This window comes from Mesoplodon mirus (assembly GCF_964341445.2).
Source record: "Mesoplodon mirus genome assembly, chromosome: 19".
NCBI lineage: Eukaryota > Metazoa > Chordata > Mammalia > Artiodactyla > Ziphiidae > Mesoplodon > Mesoplodon mirus.
The window spans coordinates 6,915,315-6,934,793 of record NC_138995.1 but is presented as its reverse complement, the minus strand read 5'-3'; the positions used below and the strand labels follow the sequence as shown (position 1 = coordinate 6,934,793).

General features: G+C 48.8%; 1 protein-coding gene across 1 annotated transcript in view; it reads left to right on the top strand.

The window, feature by feature from the left end:
• PLCG2 (phospholipase C gamma 2) overlaps positions 1-19,479 on the top strand; it is a 150,225-nt gene that overhangs the window by 70,195 nt on the left and 60,551 nt on the right. The window contains exons 7-10 of the mRNA XM_082605758.1: positions 11,205-11,248; positions 12,822-12,894; positions 17,623-17,724; positions 18,540-18,658. Coding sequence (XP_082461884.1) covers positions 11,205-11,248; positions 12,822-12,894; positions 17,623-17,724; positions 18,540-18,658 — 338 coding nt within the window. The remainder of the gene's footprint in view (positions 1-11,204; positions 11,249-12,821; positions 12,895-17,622; positions 17,725-18,539; positions 18,659-19,479) is intronic.

Here is a 19,479-nt window from a genome sequence, read left to right as displayed (position 1 = left end):
TGGCCGTCAGTCTGCTTGGAATTTAGTCTGAGCCTATTAAAGTAAGAAAGGTTCTACTAACTCTGTCATCTTGTTCTGGAAGGAAATTTACCAAATTATTAATGGTAACTTGTCTCTGGGTTGAGAGATTTTTGTGTGTTGTTCTTTTTATACTTTTATTCCTTGTTAATGAGAGTTTGTTTTTCCATTAAGATAATATGCTATTGGGACTTCCCTGGTGGTGCAGTGGTTAAGAACCCACCTGCCAATGCAGGGGACACAGGTTCGAGCCCTGGTCCGGGAAGATTGCACATGCCACGGAACAACTAAGCCCGTGCGCCACAACTACTGAGCCTGTGTTCTGGAGCCCGCGAGCCACAACTGCTGAGCCCGCGTGCCACAACTACTGAAGCCCGCGCACCTAGAGCCTGTGCTCCGCAACAAGAGAAGCCACCGCAGTGAGAAGCCTGCGCACCAAAACGAAGACTAGCCCCCGCTCACCGCAACTAGAGAAAGCCCGTGGGCAGCAGTGAAGACCCAACGCAGCCAAAAATAAGTTAAAATAAATAAATTTATTAAAAAATAGATAATATGCTATTTTAAAATTAAATTAAGATGTGCATACATTTTGGCCTGACAGTGGCATTTTGGGGGCTCTGTTTTAGAGAAATGAAAGCACTGAGACCTAAGAGTGTATCACTAGATTGTTTATTGCAGCATTACTTATGCTGGCAAAATACTTGGGAGCCATCTGAATGCCTCTCAGTAGAGCAAAAGCTGGGTAAGTTACGGTCCATCCATACTGTGCGACACTGTGCAGCTGATTAAGAAGCCTGAGTCCGTTGTGTTTCTGTCCATCTGGAGGGATGTTCATGGTATTTTGTGAGGAAAACCAGCTGCAGATTATTCAAGGAGCTAGGTCTGATTTTTTGGTAACAAACAGTACTCCTCCTATATATGTTTGTGAGTGTTTTTATGAACAAGGAGAAGGTATGGAAGAGTATACACACCTCACATTTAATGTTTTTTTTAATAGATTACTGTGGTTTAAATTTATTTTATTTATTTATTTATTTTTGGCTGTGTTGGGTCTTTGTTGCTGCATGTGGGCTTTCTCTAGTTGCGGCGAGAGGGGGCTACTCTTTGTTGCAGTGAGCGGGCTTCTCATTGCAGTGGCTTCTCTTGTTGCGGAGCATAGGTTCTAGGCACGCGGGCTTGGTAGTTGTGGCAGGTGGGCCCTAGAGCGCAGGCTCAGTAGTTGTGGCTCGCGGGCTCTAGAGCACAGGCTTAGTAGTTGTCGTGCACGGGTTTAGTTACTCCGCGGCATGTGGGATCTTCCCGGACCAGAGCTCGAGCCCGTGTCCCCTGCATTGGCAGGCGGATTCTCAACCACTGCGCCACCAGGGAAGCCCCTCACATTTAATGCTGATTTTGTGTATGTCCTGGAGGGATTTGGAAAGATGCTCAGGAGGGAGAACTAAATTTGTCTTTGCACCACTCCGTTTTCAACTTGTTCCAAGTAGCACGTTACTTTTGCAATAAAAAAAAAAAATGTCCCATAAAGCATAAGGCTTAAAAAGGGAGGCATTCAATTCAATGCAGGGAGCAGCATGCCTGGTGGGTGGTTACTGCTGTTACTGTTGGAAAAGGCCTTTGCAGGGGGCTGAGGTGGGTCCAGAGCAGAGCCGCGAGGAAGCAGAGAGTGGGTAGGACTTGCAGCAAGACGGATCTGCTTTCTTTGGCTGTGCGTGATCTTGGGCCAGTCACTGACCACTCCCAGCCTCGGTCTTCTCATCCGTGCAATCGGGGCTATGATTCCTGCCCCACCGGGCGCTGGGGAGGACTGACGAGGGACTGGAGGTCAAGAGTGCAGGCATTTTAAAGTGATGAGTGTGAAAGACGGCTGGCCGCAGGGTGAGGCCTCTTGATAGGTGACCACTGGCCTTGGGACTTCGGACGTATCTGAGGTAGAGAAATGGGAGAAGCATTTCTTGTCTGCCTAGATTGGGGAAAAATACATTATTTCATAGAGTAAAAGATTCAGTTGCAGTGTGTTCACTTTTTCTCACAAGTGATAATTAGTTCTTGGTTTGCCAAATAGAGTAGAAAGATCGTAGGCTTTGGAGGTTGAAAGACCTGGATTCCAGCCCCAACTTGACCTGTCACTGACCAAGTGATTTTGGGGAAAGCCATCTTTCCCCCCGTCACTCAGCCTCCTCTGTAAAATGAAGGTATTAAATCAGGTCATTGGTTATACAACTTTAAAGCTATCTAACCCCGCTCCCCTTTTTTGTACGAAACCTTAATTAAGAATACTCTGCTACATAAAAGCTGATCAGAACACTTTTTATGTTAAAATCTGTATCTTTCATTCATAATCAATTCTTGAGAGCAATGACAATGTTGTGATGATAGTATATAAATGAAATCCAGAATAATGACAATTGCTGTCTTAGGCAGTTGACCAAGACTGAGAAAAACTTGATTCACTCAAGATAAGTAGTTGCAAAAAACAGGTTTTATAATCGTTTGTCTGGAAATTTCAAGATACTGTCTCATCAGGCAGAGAGCAGGTGAAGCTTGGGAGCAAGGTTCCCAGAAAAGCTGTTGCATCTGCCAGTACAGGTTACCCACCACTGGTGGTCTCCACCGTGATAAAATTCCACATAAGAGCACTTTTCATTGTGGTTCTTTCTAAAGCTCATGTATGTGTGTTTGAGAGAGAGAAGGAAGGGAAAGAAATTTGAGTCAGGTTTCTGTGGAATCCCTGAGTCCTCCGGGGGTACCCTAGATGGCCCAGTTTTGGGGAAAAACATCTGTACGTACCAGAGGTTACCCTGGTGGCCAGAATGCCACATTCAGCCAGCATTCAGTTGTACTTGGCCTAATGGTTTAAATGTTTTTAAAATGAATTGCCTACATTTAAAACTTGGGAGATTTCTTAGTAAGATCCAGATTTTTCACTTCTCTTGGGAAAAGAAAAATCGAGATGTGGCTCTATGTGGCAGCCTCTGCGCGGTGGGGGGAAGCCTGCTTTCTCTGGATTGCCCCAGCCCTTCCCCCAACCCCCCATCCAGCTCTCTCTGCTAATTTATGTCACCTACCCAGTCCCTAAGACCTTCTGGGTCAGCAGCCTCTCCATCACTGGAGGGTGTAACTGTCCAGTCCGGCCACTGCATATTTTAATTCAGTGACTTGGAATTTGAATAACAAAGCCCCAGGCTCTATAGATAGTTACTGGCCAACTTGAGAAGCCTCAGTGCTCTTGTGTAGATAAATGCTTCTCCCCTGTCAGCATATCATTTACTTACTGAGCTCCTCACTGGAAGCTCAGGGCAGAGAAAAGCATTTCCTCTGTGCTGTTAGGGGCGCAGCTGGCTTTCTTGGGCTCCTTGGGGAGACAGGGCCATTCATGGTGATTGATGATGCCCAGAGCTAAATGCAGGGAGTGGGGTCCTGCTTATCAGTAGCTATAGGTTTCCAACTTGAAGTTGCCAGTCCCTCCTTGTGTCTAACCACTCGCTTACGTTGCTGCTGTGAAGCCTCAAAGCTTCCAAAAGTTTGGCAGCAGCAGGAAGATAAGAAATTTAATTCCATGTGTGTCCCCCTGTGGGGGGATATACTTCTAACTAGGCTGTCATAACAGTATTGTGAATAAAGATCAGAGCTAACATTTCCTAAGTGTGAACTCTGTGCTGGGCGCTGTGCTATATGTCTTACATACATTTAATTCTCCTGGCAACCCTGTGGGAGAGGTACTGCTATTATCCTCATCTTGGGGATGAACTTGCTGACACGCCGGTTACTTGCTGGAGGTCATGAGGTGAGTAAGCTGCAGAGCTAGAATTTGCGTTCTCCTGTGCTCAGCTTCACTGCCCACCCACTGATACTTCTTTTTAATTTTTTAAACTTTGGTATTAAGGGAAAAGTCAAACAGAGACAAGCAGAGATAATAGTATAACAAACCCCCAAGCACCTGGCAGCCAGTTTTCAGCAATGGTCAACTCATGGTCATCTTATTTCATCTATGCCCTTACCCACCTCCCTCTTCTCAGATGGTTTTGAAGCAAACCTAAGACATTGTGTTTTTTCTTCCTTAAATATTTGAATCTAATACCCAGCTTCATCACTGCTACTTTGCTGCCTCCCCAGCAAACCTGTGAAGTCCCCCCTTGGGTTACTGGAGGCTGGGGGTCTGGCATTTACAGGCCCTGATTATAAGTGAAGATGGTTGACTAATATCACTCTTGCTCTCGGCCCAGGACTGGAGTTTCAACCCCATGGGATTAGGTGGTTGGGTTACTGTTGATTCATCTGTTTTTACCCCCTGCCGTTTCACATGCTCTATTCTTGGTACCCTCTAGTAGATTAGTTTGGAAATGCGTTAGGGTTCTGTATTACTTATGTATTGCTTACGTATTATGTGTATGAGTTCTGTATTGCTGGCATGTACATAACAGTATTACCACGATGCACGTTTGCTCTCTCAGTTTCTGGGGCTCAGGCATCCAGGTGTGCCTTAGCTGGATTCTCTGCTTTGGGGTTTCACAAAAAGCTGCATTTAAGATTTCCACTGAGGCTGTGGTCTCATCTGAGGCTCAGATGGGAAAAGATCGGCTTCCGTGCTCATGTGGGGATAGCAGCATTCAGTTCCTTGCAGTTGTAGGACTGAGGGCTCCAGCTTCTTGTTGGCCGCCTGCAGCTCCTAGTCGCTGCCCACGGCTTCTCCATGTGTGGGGCTCCCTGCATGGCTGTTTGTTTCCTCAAAGCCAGCAAGACAGGTTCTCCAAGCATATAAAAACATCATCATGTAATCATATGCACATAAGTGTGTACATCCATTACCTTTGCAAGTTACAGGGATAAGGCAAGGGTCTGAATACCAGGAGGTGGAGATCCTGGGGCCGTCTGTCCACCATGGGTTCCCATGAACCCAAGTCTGAGTCGCTCTCCAGTGGCTCCAGCGTTTACTGATTAGTAAACGGCTCACAAATTATGTCCAGTGCAGTTGAAAGAACAAATGCCTTCCCAGCCTTGCAAGGTGCCAGGGAACATAAACACACACAGCTCTCTGCCATCCCATTACTATCTATCCCACTGGGGTCTGAATATAGGTGATTTCTGTTGCTTGTTTGCCTGTTAAAGTAGGAAACAACTCTGCTATAATTTAAGGTGGCACTGATTTTCCTTTAGCATTGCTTTTGGCTAGGAGCAGTGTTAAATTTCCTGACCGTCATGAGGTGACGGTAGCTATCCTAGATGGTTGTTGTGAAGATTAAAAGAACTGGTAGAAAAAAAAAGAACTGGAAGGTCTCAGTCACCCAGCAGAGGGTCTGGCATGCAAAGCTGCCCTCAGAGCGTGATATCTGCTGTCACTGTCAGCCTGTCTTTACGAGGCAGAATCCCCCTGGGAGGAGGTGAGGGCAGCTGGCCGCTGGTGCTCCTGCTCTCTGTCCTGTTTCTAAAACAACATCTGGGACATGGAAGCAACCTAAATGTCCATCAACAGAGGAACAGATGAAGAAGATGTGGTACATATATACAATGGAATATTACTCAGCCATGAAAAAAGAATGAAATAATGCCATTTGTAGCAACGTGGATGGACCTCGAGACTATTACACTCAGTGAAGTAAGTCAGAAAGAGAAAGACAAATATATATCAGTTATATGTGGAATCTAAAATATGGAACAACTGAAGTTATGTACGAAACAGAAACAGACCCACAGGCGTAGAGAACAAACTCGTGGTTGCCAAGGGGGAGGGGAGGGGGAGTGGGGGAGGGATGGATTGGGAGTTTGGGATTAGTAGATGCAAACTGTTATATAGAGAATGGACAGCCAACGAGGTCCCACTGTACAGCACAGGGAACTATATTCAATATCCTGTGACAAACCATATGGAAAAGAATATATAGATATCTAGATAGATATATGTGTATAACTGAATCACTTTGCTGTATGGCAGAAGTTAACACAGCATTGTAATCTTCAATAAAATAAATTAAAAATAAAAGACCATCTTGGTCACAGTCAGTGGATTTCCCAGCATGTCCTTTGATATCTCATGTACTGAAACAGAAGATGAGGCAGCCCTCGACAGGAAGTTTGTTTCTGATATCTGGATACATTGTACTACAAGCAAAGTAATGCATATGCAGTCCGTAAAAGTGGAAAGTGCATTATAAAATAAAAAGGAAATTAAAATACCTGCAAGCCCACCCATGATTATACCTACCATTATACATTCAATAAGAAGTTGGATGTTTACTCTTCCAGATTTTCCATGGGTGTGAGCGTGTGGGAGGAGAGCAACTAACATTCTGTCCTATGTTGGTGGAGGAGTCTAGGGAATATCACAGGCTGTCCTGATCAGTGGTCAGGGGAGAGAAGGGTCCACAGTGCAGAAGTTAGCCGTGAATCTGGTTCGCTTTCCTATCACTGCGGTTTGTCCCCATGGCCGCTTCACATGACCCGCAAAGCACAGAGAGTGTGTTGGGCAAGTTGCAGCCCCAGAGGATGTGATCACCCACAGCGACGTGGGAAGATGCAAGTCCCTGACCTTTGGTGGACCTCGGGGCCTCTGGGCCGTCATTTCTGTCCCCTTCCTTTGGCGTGGCCCCTTCCCTTGTCTAGCTGGTAACCTCCTCTTCTCCTGAGGACCAAAAGTCATAGGTTACTTTTCCCTGTAGCCTTTTTTTTTTAAATTTATTTTATGTATTTTTATTTTTGGCTGCGTTGGGTCTTCGTTGCGGTGCGCGGGCTTCTCCTTGCAGTGGCTTCTCTTATTGCGGAGCACGGTGCGCGGGCTCAGTAGTTGTGGTGCACGGGCTTAGTTGCTCCGCGGCATATGGGATCTGCCCGGGCCAGGGCCCGAACCCGTGTCCCCTGCATTGGCAGGCGGACTCCTAACCACTGTGCCACCAGGGAAGCCCTCCCTGTAGCCTTTTAATTTAACTTAATTTTAATTTAATTGAGTTTCCCTGTAGCCTTTTACTTTTCCCCAGAGAAATTAATTTATTATTTTAGTCATCCATTCAATAAATGGGTGACTCAAGAAGGCACAGTGGTCAACTAAACAGACGTCACCCTGACCTTATTGAGCTTTTATCGGGGTCGTAGGGCGTCAGAAGTGTTGCCCAGAGTCACAGAGGGCTGAATGCCCTGGCTTGGCAGGATTTGGCCATGTAACCGTACACGGTAATGCGAAGATAAATTAATTGCTGCCTCCCCTGTGTGCTCATAGTATCTAGAGCATTCTGCCCTCGTTGCTAGGATGTTGTTATTTATATTATGTGCCTTTGCACATACTGTGTGGGGCAGTGGCGATTGACCAGGGTGGACCTGGGTTGAAATTCTGCCCCCTTGACGTTCTCCGTATATAACCTTGGAACCATTATGTGTGCTCCCTGAGCCCATTTCTTGCTTCTGAAACAGGGTTTATTTTACTGCTTTCCTAATAGGATTGGCCCAAGGAGTGACTGAGGTCGGTGCTGCCCTGCATCAGCTCGCAAGCACGCCCTGTCCGTTTCCCAGGGCAGCCGTAACAAAGGACCCACAACTGAGTGGCTTAAAAGAGCAGAACTTCATTCTCTCACAGTTCTAGAGATTAAGTCTGAAGCCAGGTGTGGGCAGAGCCACTCCCCTCTGATGGCTCTAGGGGATGATCTGTTCCTTGCCCCTCTCCAGCCTCTGCCATTTGCTGGCGATCCTGGGTGCTCCTTACCTTGTAGACGCACCTCTCCAGTCTCTGCCTCCATCATCCCATGGGCACTGTCTCTGTGTGTGTGTGTCTGCAAATCTCCCTCTTTGTTAGGACTCCATTCATTGGATTTAGGGCCACCCTAATCTAGCATGACCTCAACTTACCTTGATGGCATCTTCAAAGACCCTGTTTCCAAATAAGGCTGCATTCACAGGTGGTGTTAGGACCTGGACATGACTTTTGGGGGACGCAGTTCTACGCATAACACATGCTGCACATTCTTCCATCTTTAGAACATCCTCCTGACACACCTCCCCCTTCTGGCTGCCGCCCCATTTCTCTGACCCTGTAGAGTGACCTATTCCAAGAGTGCCGTCTATACCGCCGTCTGCACTTCCTTCCCTCCCTCCACCTCTGGAGCCCATTCCAGTGGTGTTTCCATGCCTCTTACCCCACAGCAGTTCACCTTGTCATCACCATTGACCTCCGCCTTGACAAGTACAGTGGTCCATCCTCTGGTCTTTGTTTTGTTCGCTCTGTGGCATGTGACCCACGTGACAGTTGGCCACTCTCTCCTTGATATTGTCACTTGGCTTTTGGATGCTGCACTGTCTTCCTTCTTCTCGTACCTCACCTTCTGCTGGCTCTCAACCTCCTTGGCTGGGTCTTCAGTTTCTTGGTGTCTCATGGTTGGCATGACCCAGGTGAGGCCGGTGCTTAGCTGGCAAGTGCTGATACCAGTTGTTAAACTGGTTGCTGCCAGAGGGAGCTCGTGACTACCCTCTGCCCTACCAACCCGCTGGTCCCCAAGAGTCTTGAGTGGACCCCACGGGGGACCATCCAGTGCCCGTCAGCTCCTCAGCCAGCCCCCTGCTCACACGCACTGGCGTGTCCTCAAGCATCTGTGGCCAGAGATGGTGAGGGACAGCTTTCCCTGCAGTTATGCTGGCACCCAGGCGGAGAAACACCCAGTACCCGCTGCAGCCCCAGAATGGCCTCCCAGCTGCTTTCAGGAAAAGACCCACCATGCTATTGCTGTTTTTTGTACATCCCTACCCAAAACTCAGTCCACAGAGCTGTTGTCTTACCTGTTTACTCTTGGTGTGATCCTGTCTGGTCCCCCGGCTTCAAATAGCATCTTATGCTGATTACTCCCAGAAACATATGTCTCCGGCCCCCACGTCTCCCCTGAATGCCAGACTCTCCTGACTGCCAGCTTGCCTCGCATCTCACACTAGAACGTCCAGAAGAGGCGGCATGATACTCAGCACCACCCCCCACCTCCATTGCCGTGAACCCATACATGGCCGCCCCATTGGGAGAGCCCAGGAATCGTCTTGCTTCCTCTCTCCCACTTCCCATGACCCCTGCCCCCCAGTGCATCCTGCCCATCTCCTAACATATCCTCAGGCAGCTTGGCCTTTGAATTCTGAGAGAACTGGGTTTGCTTCCATGTGTGCTACCTGAGTGGTGAGCCCTGGGCTGGTCATATTTGCCTCTTCAATTTTAGTCCATTCTCTGCCCTGCTCTGTACCCCGAGGGGCTGATTCTTACAAACAAGTTCCCAGGCACCTCTGCCTTCAGGGGGTTCAGCAAATGGGGTGACAGGAGATTGCAGGCAGAGGAGTGGGGAAGCTGAGGTGTTGCTCCCGGTCTTTCCTGGCTCTGGAGCATCTCCACAGTAGAGGCACCTCCTCCTTCATCCCAGCTCCTCATGTAGCTGACATGGGGTGCAGCTTTTGCTGGACATCATTGCAAGGCAAGGCAAGGATGGGGCTGGCTTTAAGTAAGGGCCGCGTGGAGTGGACAGTTGAAGGGGGGGTCACAGATGGCCTTTCTCCAGATGTAGGGAAACCAGTTTCGGGATTTGGGTTTGGAAAGGATCCGGCCTTAAGCACCAGATGGACCCAGTGATCTAAGGGCCACATGACTCCAGAGAACAAACTGCTGGCACTGCCTAAAATCCCTTTTCTTTTTAAAATAAATAGCCATGCTGTAAATGACACATAAATGAAAGGAAGTACTTCTAAGGCATTCTAAAAGAGTGACTTCTGATCTTTTTTGGTGACCTACTTCTTTGAGATGCTCACTAAAGCTATGGATCATCTTTCGAGAAAAAAAAAAAAACCATATTTGCACAGACTTATGCAGATCTCCTGATTCTTCCCAGGGGCCTGTGGATACCTTTTCTAGAACATAGAGTTTCCACGTCATCCTGGAGTGCAAGCAGTTTGGCAAGAGGACTTGGGGAATCTAGAGCAGGAGTTGTTTTATATCATTAGCGTTTGTAACCTGCCAGGGGCTACATTTCCATTTGTGCCCTGAATTACTCAAATGCTTATCCAATCGCAGTCTCATTGAAGATTATTTCAGTGATGCTACCTAGCCAGAAATGGATGCAGTATGGGTGTGCGTGTGTGTGGCGTGTGTGTGCATGCATGCATGCGTGCGCGTGCATGTGGAAAATGCCTGGCCAGTGAGTGGAGGCTGGGGGTTGGGGGACCCCAGGCCTTCCTGGGGGAGGAGCTCGCCATCCTTCCATCAGTGGTTGGGAGATCAGTAGGCCATGAAGTGTAGGACCAGAGCTGTCCAATATTTGTTTCTTTCTTTTGAATTCAAGGATTAGAAATGAGCTCATTGAAATATTAAGGATTGAAAATGTACCCGTGAGGGTGCAGAAAAGGGTGTGCGTTCTCTGGTGGGCATGCTGGTCAGGACAGCTGTTTTGAAAGCAATTTGGTGAATCTGCCAAAGTACACACCCCGCGTCCAGGCGCTTTCCTGCCCAGGAAACTACCCAATGGAAATGCTGGCACAGGTGGACAAAGATATATATATGTATGAACGTTCTTTGTAAGACTGGATATAATAGCAGAAAACTGAAAGACAGACATGTTATGGGGTACAGTGTGGGTTTTGAAAGTAGTGAGGTAGGGCGATGTGAGGTTGCTGAATAAGACGTAAAGCTTGAAACAACAGCAAAAAGTTGGGAGACGTAGATGTAATATAATATGATAAGATAGAATTAAATGAATATCCAGGGCTTCCCTGGTGGCACAGTGGTTGAGAGTCCGCCTGCCGATGCAGGGGACACGGGTTCGTGCCCCGGTCTGGGAGGATCCCACATGCTGCGGAGCGGCTAGGCCCGTGAGCCGTGGCCGCTGAGCCTGCGCGTCCGGAGCCTGTGCGTCCGGAGCCTGTGCTCCGCAACGGGAGAGGCCACAACAGTGAGAAGCCTGTGTACCGCGCAAAAAAAAAAAAAAAAAGAATATCCATAAAACGAACTCTAGATGGAGACCTGCCAAATTATCGAGTGATTGCTTTTCAGAAAAAAGACTTTGCAAGGGATGAGGAAGACTTCCACCTTTTGTGTAAAGATATAAATATTTGAACATTTGCAAGTCACATAAATGACAATGATAATTTTTTAACAACAAAAAAATCTGTTTATTTGCATGAAGTGGCTCGACTTGTCTAACGTTCTTGTTTCATGGGTGTGTTCCTTCTGTTTTCTATTTTAGATTCTTGACGAATTCAAAAAGGATTCCTCCGTGTTCATCTTGGGGTGAGGCACCTCTGCTGGGTTGTTGTTCTGGGTAGTTGTGCCGGGCGTTGGTGCCCTTGTGGGTCCCCCCAGCCTTGCCATCGGAACTCCAGGAGGTCACCTCTCTGGCAGGCACTGGGGTCCCCCTGTTGGGGAACTGGCCATCCCAAGCCTGTGCCACGAATAAACATGCACAGCAACAGGGCTTGTGGAATGTTGGGAGGGTGACCCAGAAGGTTCTGTAGAGAAGCCTGCTTGCTTCAGGACCTCCTTTCCCAGAGGTGAGTTGGGGAAATTCCTGGCTAAGCAGAGTGAACTGAATTCAGATGAGTTGAAGCATATAAAGTGCTTCCTGTGGTGCATGGCAGGGCTCGTAAATAGTGATAATTATATTATTATTAAAACCTAAGCGCTGCAGGACTTGTCAGGACCTCTACTGCACTTACTAATTCCCCTAATTATAAAGTGTTCTATGTCCTCTAAGCCTGTCTACCTGGGAGAAATGTTTGTCATGGAGTTAATAGCACCTGGAGTGTGATTTGCGGCCCACTGACCTGGGCCTACTTTTTGGAAGCAGCCCTCGTTGATGAGGGTGCCCTGGCAACTGTTCCTTCTGTTACATTCTAAGCCAGAAACCCCAAGACTCCAAAATGTATATAAAATGAATCCAATTCTTATGTGGTATTTTAATGAAAAGATTAGTCTTGTTGGACCATGAGGCTGGTTAGGGAAGAAGGCTGGAAATGCACTCAAAGACAACAGACTTTTGGACCCTGAGTGTTTAGTAAAGAGAGAAAGCTTAAAGCTTGTTTTATCTCCTGTATTTCAAAAGAGACCCCCCCCACTTCCACCCCCGCTGCATGTGCTCAGGGAAGAGTACAGATTTCCCCGGAATGCCCTGCTCTGCCGGATACACTTTCCATAGCGAACAGGGTTGCCAGTCCAGTGAGGTTCTGGTTTTCTGGTGGCTGTGAGCATCCTCTCCACCAGGCCATCAGTCAGTAAGCTGCTGGCCGAGGTGGAACCTCCCTTTATTCAGGGTGAAGGGGTCCGTGTCAAATGGAAAACTCTCCCAGCAGCGGGCCTCTGCTCGCTTCACGGCTCTCGTCTTGCATGTTCCAGATGATTCTCCCTGTCCGCCAGAGTTGGGGGCTTCATCTGGCCCACGCTCCTGCTTCAGAGCCCTCGATGGCTCAGCCAACTCTGGAGTCATTTCTCCAGCATCGCCTACCCCAGGCGCTCTCCACATCCAGCCCTGCCCGGGCATTTGCTGTCCATGCCTGTCCGTGCCTGCCCGCCCGCCCGCCCACCCTGCCTCCCTCCCCCTTCCTTCTGCCTTGCACGTGGACCACCTGGGAGCAGCTGGGTGTAGATTCCAGGGCCCAGTTCTCCCAGGTTCTGGTGTCAGGGCCCCTCTGAATCCTCCTGGGTCAGGGATGTCACCTGGGTCACTTTTGTCTTCCTGTTGGCCAGCCTGCACCTGGCCCTGTGGGGGGCACTCGGCAGGGTGTCTGGGTGGCCGTCCTGCTGGCTGGGATCGCCTCCTGACTGTTGGATGCCCCTCTCTCAACACCTTCCCTTTCCCCGAGGGCAGCAACACCGACCGGCCGGATGCCTCCGCAGTTCACCTGCACGACTTCCAGCGGTTTCTCTTACATGAGCAGCAGGTGAGAGGACAGCAGGGCAGGGGCTTCTGGGGTGGGGCTGCCCCAGCGCTTGCTCACCTTCTCACCACCTGCCGCCATGAAACAGGTGTCGTCTCCCTGCTCAGTGCCGCCTCGGGGGCTTAGACTCTGGGATCAGATTGGCCTCTCATCAGCCCCTTTCCCAGGCCCCAGCTGGAGGAAGGGAAGGAGAGCACCGCACGGCGGGCGGACGGTGTCCTCACCTGCTGGCTCTGCTCCTCCTCTCAGTTCACCTCTGGTGTCACTCCCCCAGGAAGCCTTCCCTGACTCGTGGAGGGTGTGACTAAGGTGGATGAGCCTGCGGGTCTTCTGGGGGATAAGGTGGCACAGCTGTCCTTAAATGACATGTGGACGTCTCCCGGAATGTTTGCGTGTGGGCTCCGAGCTGGTGGCTGAGTCAGAGTTTGTGTTGGGCAGTGGTTTTCTAGGGGACGGTTCTGCCCCAAGGCAATGGCTGCAGACTCAACTCAGAGCTGCCACTGGCATCTGGTGGGTAGAGGCCAGGGATGCTGCTCAACATCCAGAGGTGCACAGGTCAGCCCCCCGCCCCCCAACAAGGAATTACCCAACCCCACATGTCACTAGTGCCTCGGCTGAGAAACTGAGCTAGAGTGAGAAACCTGACATCCTCTCACTAGCTGTGTGACCTTGGGCAGGTGGTTTGACCTTTCTGTGCCCCACTTTCCTCCTCTTTAAGTGGGGATGAGAACCCTGCCTCTCAGAATTGTGGGAATTAGACAAGATGGTCTTGATCTTTGTGTGTGTGTATGAATACGTATATATGTGCATAGTCACATATCTATTTCAAATTTTTATTTATATCACTGGAGTTTCATTTACTTTTATTCTCTTTATTAGGTTTTTTAATAGACTTTTTCATAATAACAATATATAGTCTTTTTCATAGTAATATTCAGTTCATTTACTTTAAAAAAATACTGTGTATTATAGAACATCTCAAACATACACAAAAGTAGACAAGCTGGCATCTAAGCCACCCTGTACCCATCACTCTGATTACAGAGTTAAGAACATTCTGCCACTTTAATTTCATCCATCCTCCATCCCCATACCCACGTGTCTCCCTTCCTTTCCTTCCTTCTTCATTTCTTTGCTGGCAAATTCTAAAGTAAACCCCGGACTGTGTATCATTCCATTTGAAAATACTTCAGCACATCTCTCTTATGAAATGGACTTTTTTTTTTTTTTAGAAAACATGGCCATAATACCCCTGTTATGAACGATGAACACGAATTTCTTAGTGTCACGCAGTACACGTCCCACGTTCAGATGTCACTGATTGTGGGGAACATAACGAACAGACGCCTGCTTGCGCAAGGTGCAGAGCTGGCAGCTGCTGTGGTGCGTGATGAGCGCTGACCGAGGGCTTTGAGGTGTCGCGCTCTCCCCACGCGGGGTGAATGGCAGTGACCAAGAGAAGGCTTCCTTGCCCCGCCTGAGACTACGACCCAGGGCGGGTGAACCGAGGGGGGATCCGTGAGTTCTGCTGAGCACGATTACACGCACGATGCGGTGCTGCCAGGAGAGTAAAGCAGAGACAGAGGCACAGGCTGTTTGCTTTTCTGCCGCGCTCTGCCTTGCGCTGAGTTACTCAGTTTTGTAGGCGTTGAAGTTAAACGGTTAAACTCCTAGAGACAAGTAGTCTTATATCCTGGCATCCACCACCTCGTGCTCAGTAATTTTATTCCAGGGGAGGGTCGCAGGCTTTCCCTACACTGGCCCCGTGGCTGGGCTGCCCTCAGAGATCAGGGCTGTGGGCCAGGAGCAAGGTACAGGCCGTTAGGATCCTGCATCCGGGAGTTGGGACGCAGGCAGCCCACGAGCATGTGTGTGGGTGCGCGTGACGGGAACAAGATGTGCTGCCAGGGGTGGGGCCCCTGAGCCGTCCGTTTCGTGGACCCTGAATGTCCCAGCTCCCCGCGCTCTGTGGGATGCTGGCATGGATCAGAGTCAGTGACCTAGGACGTTTGTCGGCGGCGGTGGATGCTCACATGTGGAATAACCACCATAGCACGTCGTGTGCGAATTAGTGCAGGTTTTTAGAAAACCCATTGGCAATACACAATTGAAATGAAAACTTGGAAAGAAAGTTTATATACTTGGATTAAATAATTGCTCTCCTAGGAACTTATCCTAAAGAAATAATGGCAGCATTTTTCATAGAAGTGAGAACTTGGAACTGATGTGAATTTCCATCCGAGGGCTGGTTAAATGTGCCGCAGTCCAGCCCTGGGAGGCATGGGTGACACTGACTGACCCGGAACTGATGTGCCTGCGTTGGTCTTGGGCTCATCATTAGGTCAACTTAATTCATGACTGAAGCCTCAGCTTTCTTATTTATATAACTGGAGAATAATATTATATGTTCTGCCTGGGCTCGTGTGAGTTCAAAGTGAGCCACCCTGTGACAAGGCTGAGCACAGACCCGGTGGCTGCCCCTGCCCAGTGCTGACGGCCTCACCATGCTCGCTCCTCTCATCACTACGCTGATCATTTTCATTATTACATTGATAGTTGCCCCACTCAGTACCCCACACCAAGTAGATACATTTTTCTACCCACCCCCCAGACTATTCATATTTTAAACTCCTTTAGGCAGAAGATTTCTTATTTACAGCCAGTGCAGTTCCAGGTTATAGCAGCTAAGTACCCATGTTTTTGTTTTTGTTTTTTAATTAACTAAGTAATTAATTAATTTATTTGGCTGCATTGGGTCTTCGTTACTGCACATGGGCTTTTCTCTCTAGTTGTGGCGAGCAGTGCGTGGGCTTCTCATTGCAGTGGCTTCTCCTGTTGTGGAGCACGGGCTCTAGGTGCATGAGCTTCAATAGCTGTAGCATGCGGGTTCAGTAGTTGCAGCTCGCGGGCCCTAGAGTGTGCAGGCTTCAGTAGTTGGGTGCATGGGCTCGGTAGTTGTGGCACACGGGATCAATAGTTGTGGCTCATGGGCTCTAGAGCGCAGGCTCAGTAGTTGTGGCACACAGGCTTAGTTGTTCTGTGGCATGTGGCATCTCCCTGGACCAGGGATCGAACCCATGTCCACTGCATTGGCAGGCAGATTCTTAACCACTGCGCCACCAGGGAAGTCCAGTACCCGTGTTTTTTTATGTGAAAGCTTTTTAGGAGAAGGAAGCAGGAAGCTTCTGGCATTTTGGGGGCGTCTAGGGCTGGCAAGGCATTTGCATTAAGTATCCTGCAATTTGAGTTTCATGTTCTGGTATTCAAGGATTGCATCACTGCTGTATTCAAATGAACTGGATGCTCCCCCAGCTCCCAGCTATTGGGTGTCCTTTATCCAAGTAGATTTGCAAGGATGAACAGCAAGGCTTATTGTTGATTTGCACCCACCTCATTTGTGTCTGCCATTATGCTTTTCCTTCTTTCAAACGTCCTGATCTGACCCTTCCCATCCAACTGCACACGTCTGGTAGCACATCTGCTTTTATGATTCTTAAAGATAGAGATTTTAGAATATTTGGAATCCAGAAAACATGGGTCAAAGTTGAATCTATGGGTCAGGTGTCATCCTTTTGTCTATGAATATTTGGGGTTTTAGGGTTTGGAGAGGAAAACAAAGTTACTTTCTGTTATATATTCTTTTTCTAAAGGGCTTTTGAAGTTCTGAGACCATGCAGAAGCTGTTTTTTTTTTTTTTTTTTTTTTTTTTTTGCGGTACGCGGGCCTCTCACTGCTGTGGCTTCTCCCGTTGCGGAGCACAGGCTCCAGACGCGCAGGCTCAGCGGCCATGGCTCACGGGCCCAGCCGCTCCGCGGCATGTGGGATCCTCCCAGACCGGGGCACGAACCCGTGTCCCCTGCATCGGCAGGCGGACTCTCAACCACTGCGCCACCAGGGAAGCCCCAGAAGCTGTTTTTGAACTGGTCATGTATCTTTCAGACGTTACTGTTGTCTGAGCAGCACTGCTTCACTGATCTGGACTGATTCTATGTCCGTTTTCCACAGTTCAGTTATTTGGAAGCCCAGCTCTCCTGCTTACTAGCTGTGTGAAGTTGGGATCGTCATGTGATGTCCTGAGCTTCTGTTTCCTTGTCTGTAAAATGACGATGACAGTGTATGACCTGCAGAGTTTTCTGGACTAAACGAGATGTCACGGGAGGATGGCGATTGCTCACACAGTGCCGTGGTTTGAGCACCTTCTGTGTACCAGGTGCTGTGTTAAGCACAGACCCTTATTTCATCCAGCCCCTCATAGCCTCTGTGCGTAGATACCATTATTCCCACGTAATGGATGAGGAGGCACAGAAAAGGTGTGTAACTTGCCCAGCGTCAGCCAGGCGAGTAACCCCAGTGGTCTGATGTAACTGTGCTCCCCGCCTCCTTGTGATAACACGTATAAAGAACTAGCGTAGAGCAGGAGTCGGCAGACTACACCCAGGGGCCAGGTCTGGCCCACTGCCTGTTTTTATAAATAAAGTTTTATTTACAAACGCAGCCACAGCTATTTGTGTGCCTGTTGTCTGTGGCTCCTTTTGCATGACAGTAGCAGAATTGAGTGGTTGGGGCCCAGAGTCTAAAATGTTTACTCTCTGGTCCTTTAGGGAAAATGTTTGCCATGCACAGGGTAAGGCCTTGATTGCATGTGCGTGCAGACTGAAACCGGACCCTGAGAGGCAAAGAATTTTGCAGTTCCTCTTTCTGATGACTTCTTGTTCTCTTTATCATTCTAAGGAGCTGTGGGCTCAGGATCTGAACAAAGTCCGTGAGCGGATGACAAAGTTCATTGATGACACGATGAGAGAAACTGCCGAGCCCTTCCTGTTTGTGGATGAGGTAAGTGGGCCCCTCAGTCCTGTTGGCATGGCTTTGTGATGCAAGTCTCTGTCCTCCGAGGTATAGTTTCTGGGTCTCTTCCCTTGGAGGGCTTTGCTGTTAGATGCCCCGAGACTGGCTCTCTTAGTCGAGAACTCTTTTTTTTTTCCTTCCAGGTCCTGAACCATCACAGCCTTTGGTTTTTCTCCTCCTCTATTTGATCCCATAGCCTGGTCGGGATCTTTGCTTTTGTCACTAGGGGGCGTGTGCTACCAGGGAGTCTCTAACCATTACAAGCAGAGCAGGGAAATTCCAAGGTTTATGGGGCTCCTGCACGATGTGGAAATCGGTGCTTTTGGCCCTGTGTGAGGGGGCACTGGGGAGCTCCAGTCCCCTGTACCGTCGGTCCCAGGAAACAGAGTGTTACCCACTGTCACTCAATCTTCTGATTTTTTTTTTAAGGGGTCAGGATTTGGGATATGAAATTTCCTGCCTTTTAGATGTTACGATACTGGCATGTTCCGTTTCTCATGTAGGTTCACAGATGTTCATGATGTTATTATGCCTTAAAACTTATATATGGGCAGCATATACTCTTGTAGCCTCAAATATTTGAGGATACACATTAAAAAGGTAAATATAGGTCAATGAAACGTGTGTTGGTACAGCCTCTTGCAGTCTGAGTTTTCTGCACTGAAAATGTGGGTAACTGAGGTCTGGAGACCATCTGTTGAATATTCATGTCCCATCGCCCCGGGTTGACACAGACCCAGAAGAACCCGGCACCCCCCGTCCTTAGTGTGACGATCCCCTCTTTGTGTCTGTCACTCTCCTAGTTCCTCACGTACCTGTTTTCCCGGGAGAACAGCATTTGGGACGAGAAGTATGACGTGGTGGACATGCAGGACATGAACAACCCCTTGTCTCATTACTGGATCTCCTCATCACATAACACGTGAGTTTCACCGTGAGCCTGCAGTGGGTCAGGCAGGTGAAGGGCAATACGGTGGGCGCTCAAGTGCACTGCTCTGGCAGAGCATGTGGGCAGTGGGCAGAGTGCAGGCCCTTGCTGCTCAGATTGGAATATATGAAAGCTTCTGGAGGATGGGGGGATGCATCTCTCTTTCCCAGTTGGTTTTGCAATAATAAACCTTTTTCTGTGGCCCTAAGAAGCAAGTCGACAAAGCTGGTTGGCACTGTTTGAGCATCTCATTCTCTTAGTAGTCACAGGAAAGCAATTGAATTAGTCATTGAACTGATATTTACTGAGAGTTTGCCCTGTGCCAGGCCCTGTGCTTGCTGGGTGCTGGGGATACAGCAGTGAAAAGGGCAGGAGCAGCCCCGTCCTCATGAGCTTGGAGGGGAAAAGGCCTCCTTTGTGTCTTAACGATGAGCCGGAGTTGGTGAGAGAAGAACAGGTGGTGAGGCGAGGAGGAGGGTTTCAGACAGAGGAACGGCATGTGCAAAGGTCCAGGGGCAGGAGGAACTGAGGGGGTTCTAGTAGGACTAGAGTGTAGAATGTGGGAGGGTGAGTGGCAGGAGAGGAGGACAGGAGGGTCAGCTTGAGTGGAATCGTTGAGGTCAGAGCGAGGGCAGTGGCAGTGGGAGCCACTGATAGCCTTTAGGCCAGAGAACAACACACTCAAATGCTTATCTTTGGAAGATTGCCCTGATTGCAAAAAAGAGCAGACGGGAAGGGGGAAATGGGCGTTACACTCAAATTCTGATACTCAGTCTGCTTTGTAAGGTGAGGGGGTGGAGGCCTTGGGTCCTGGG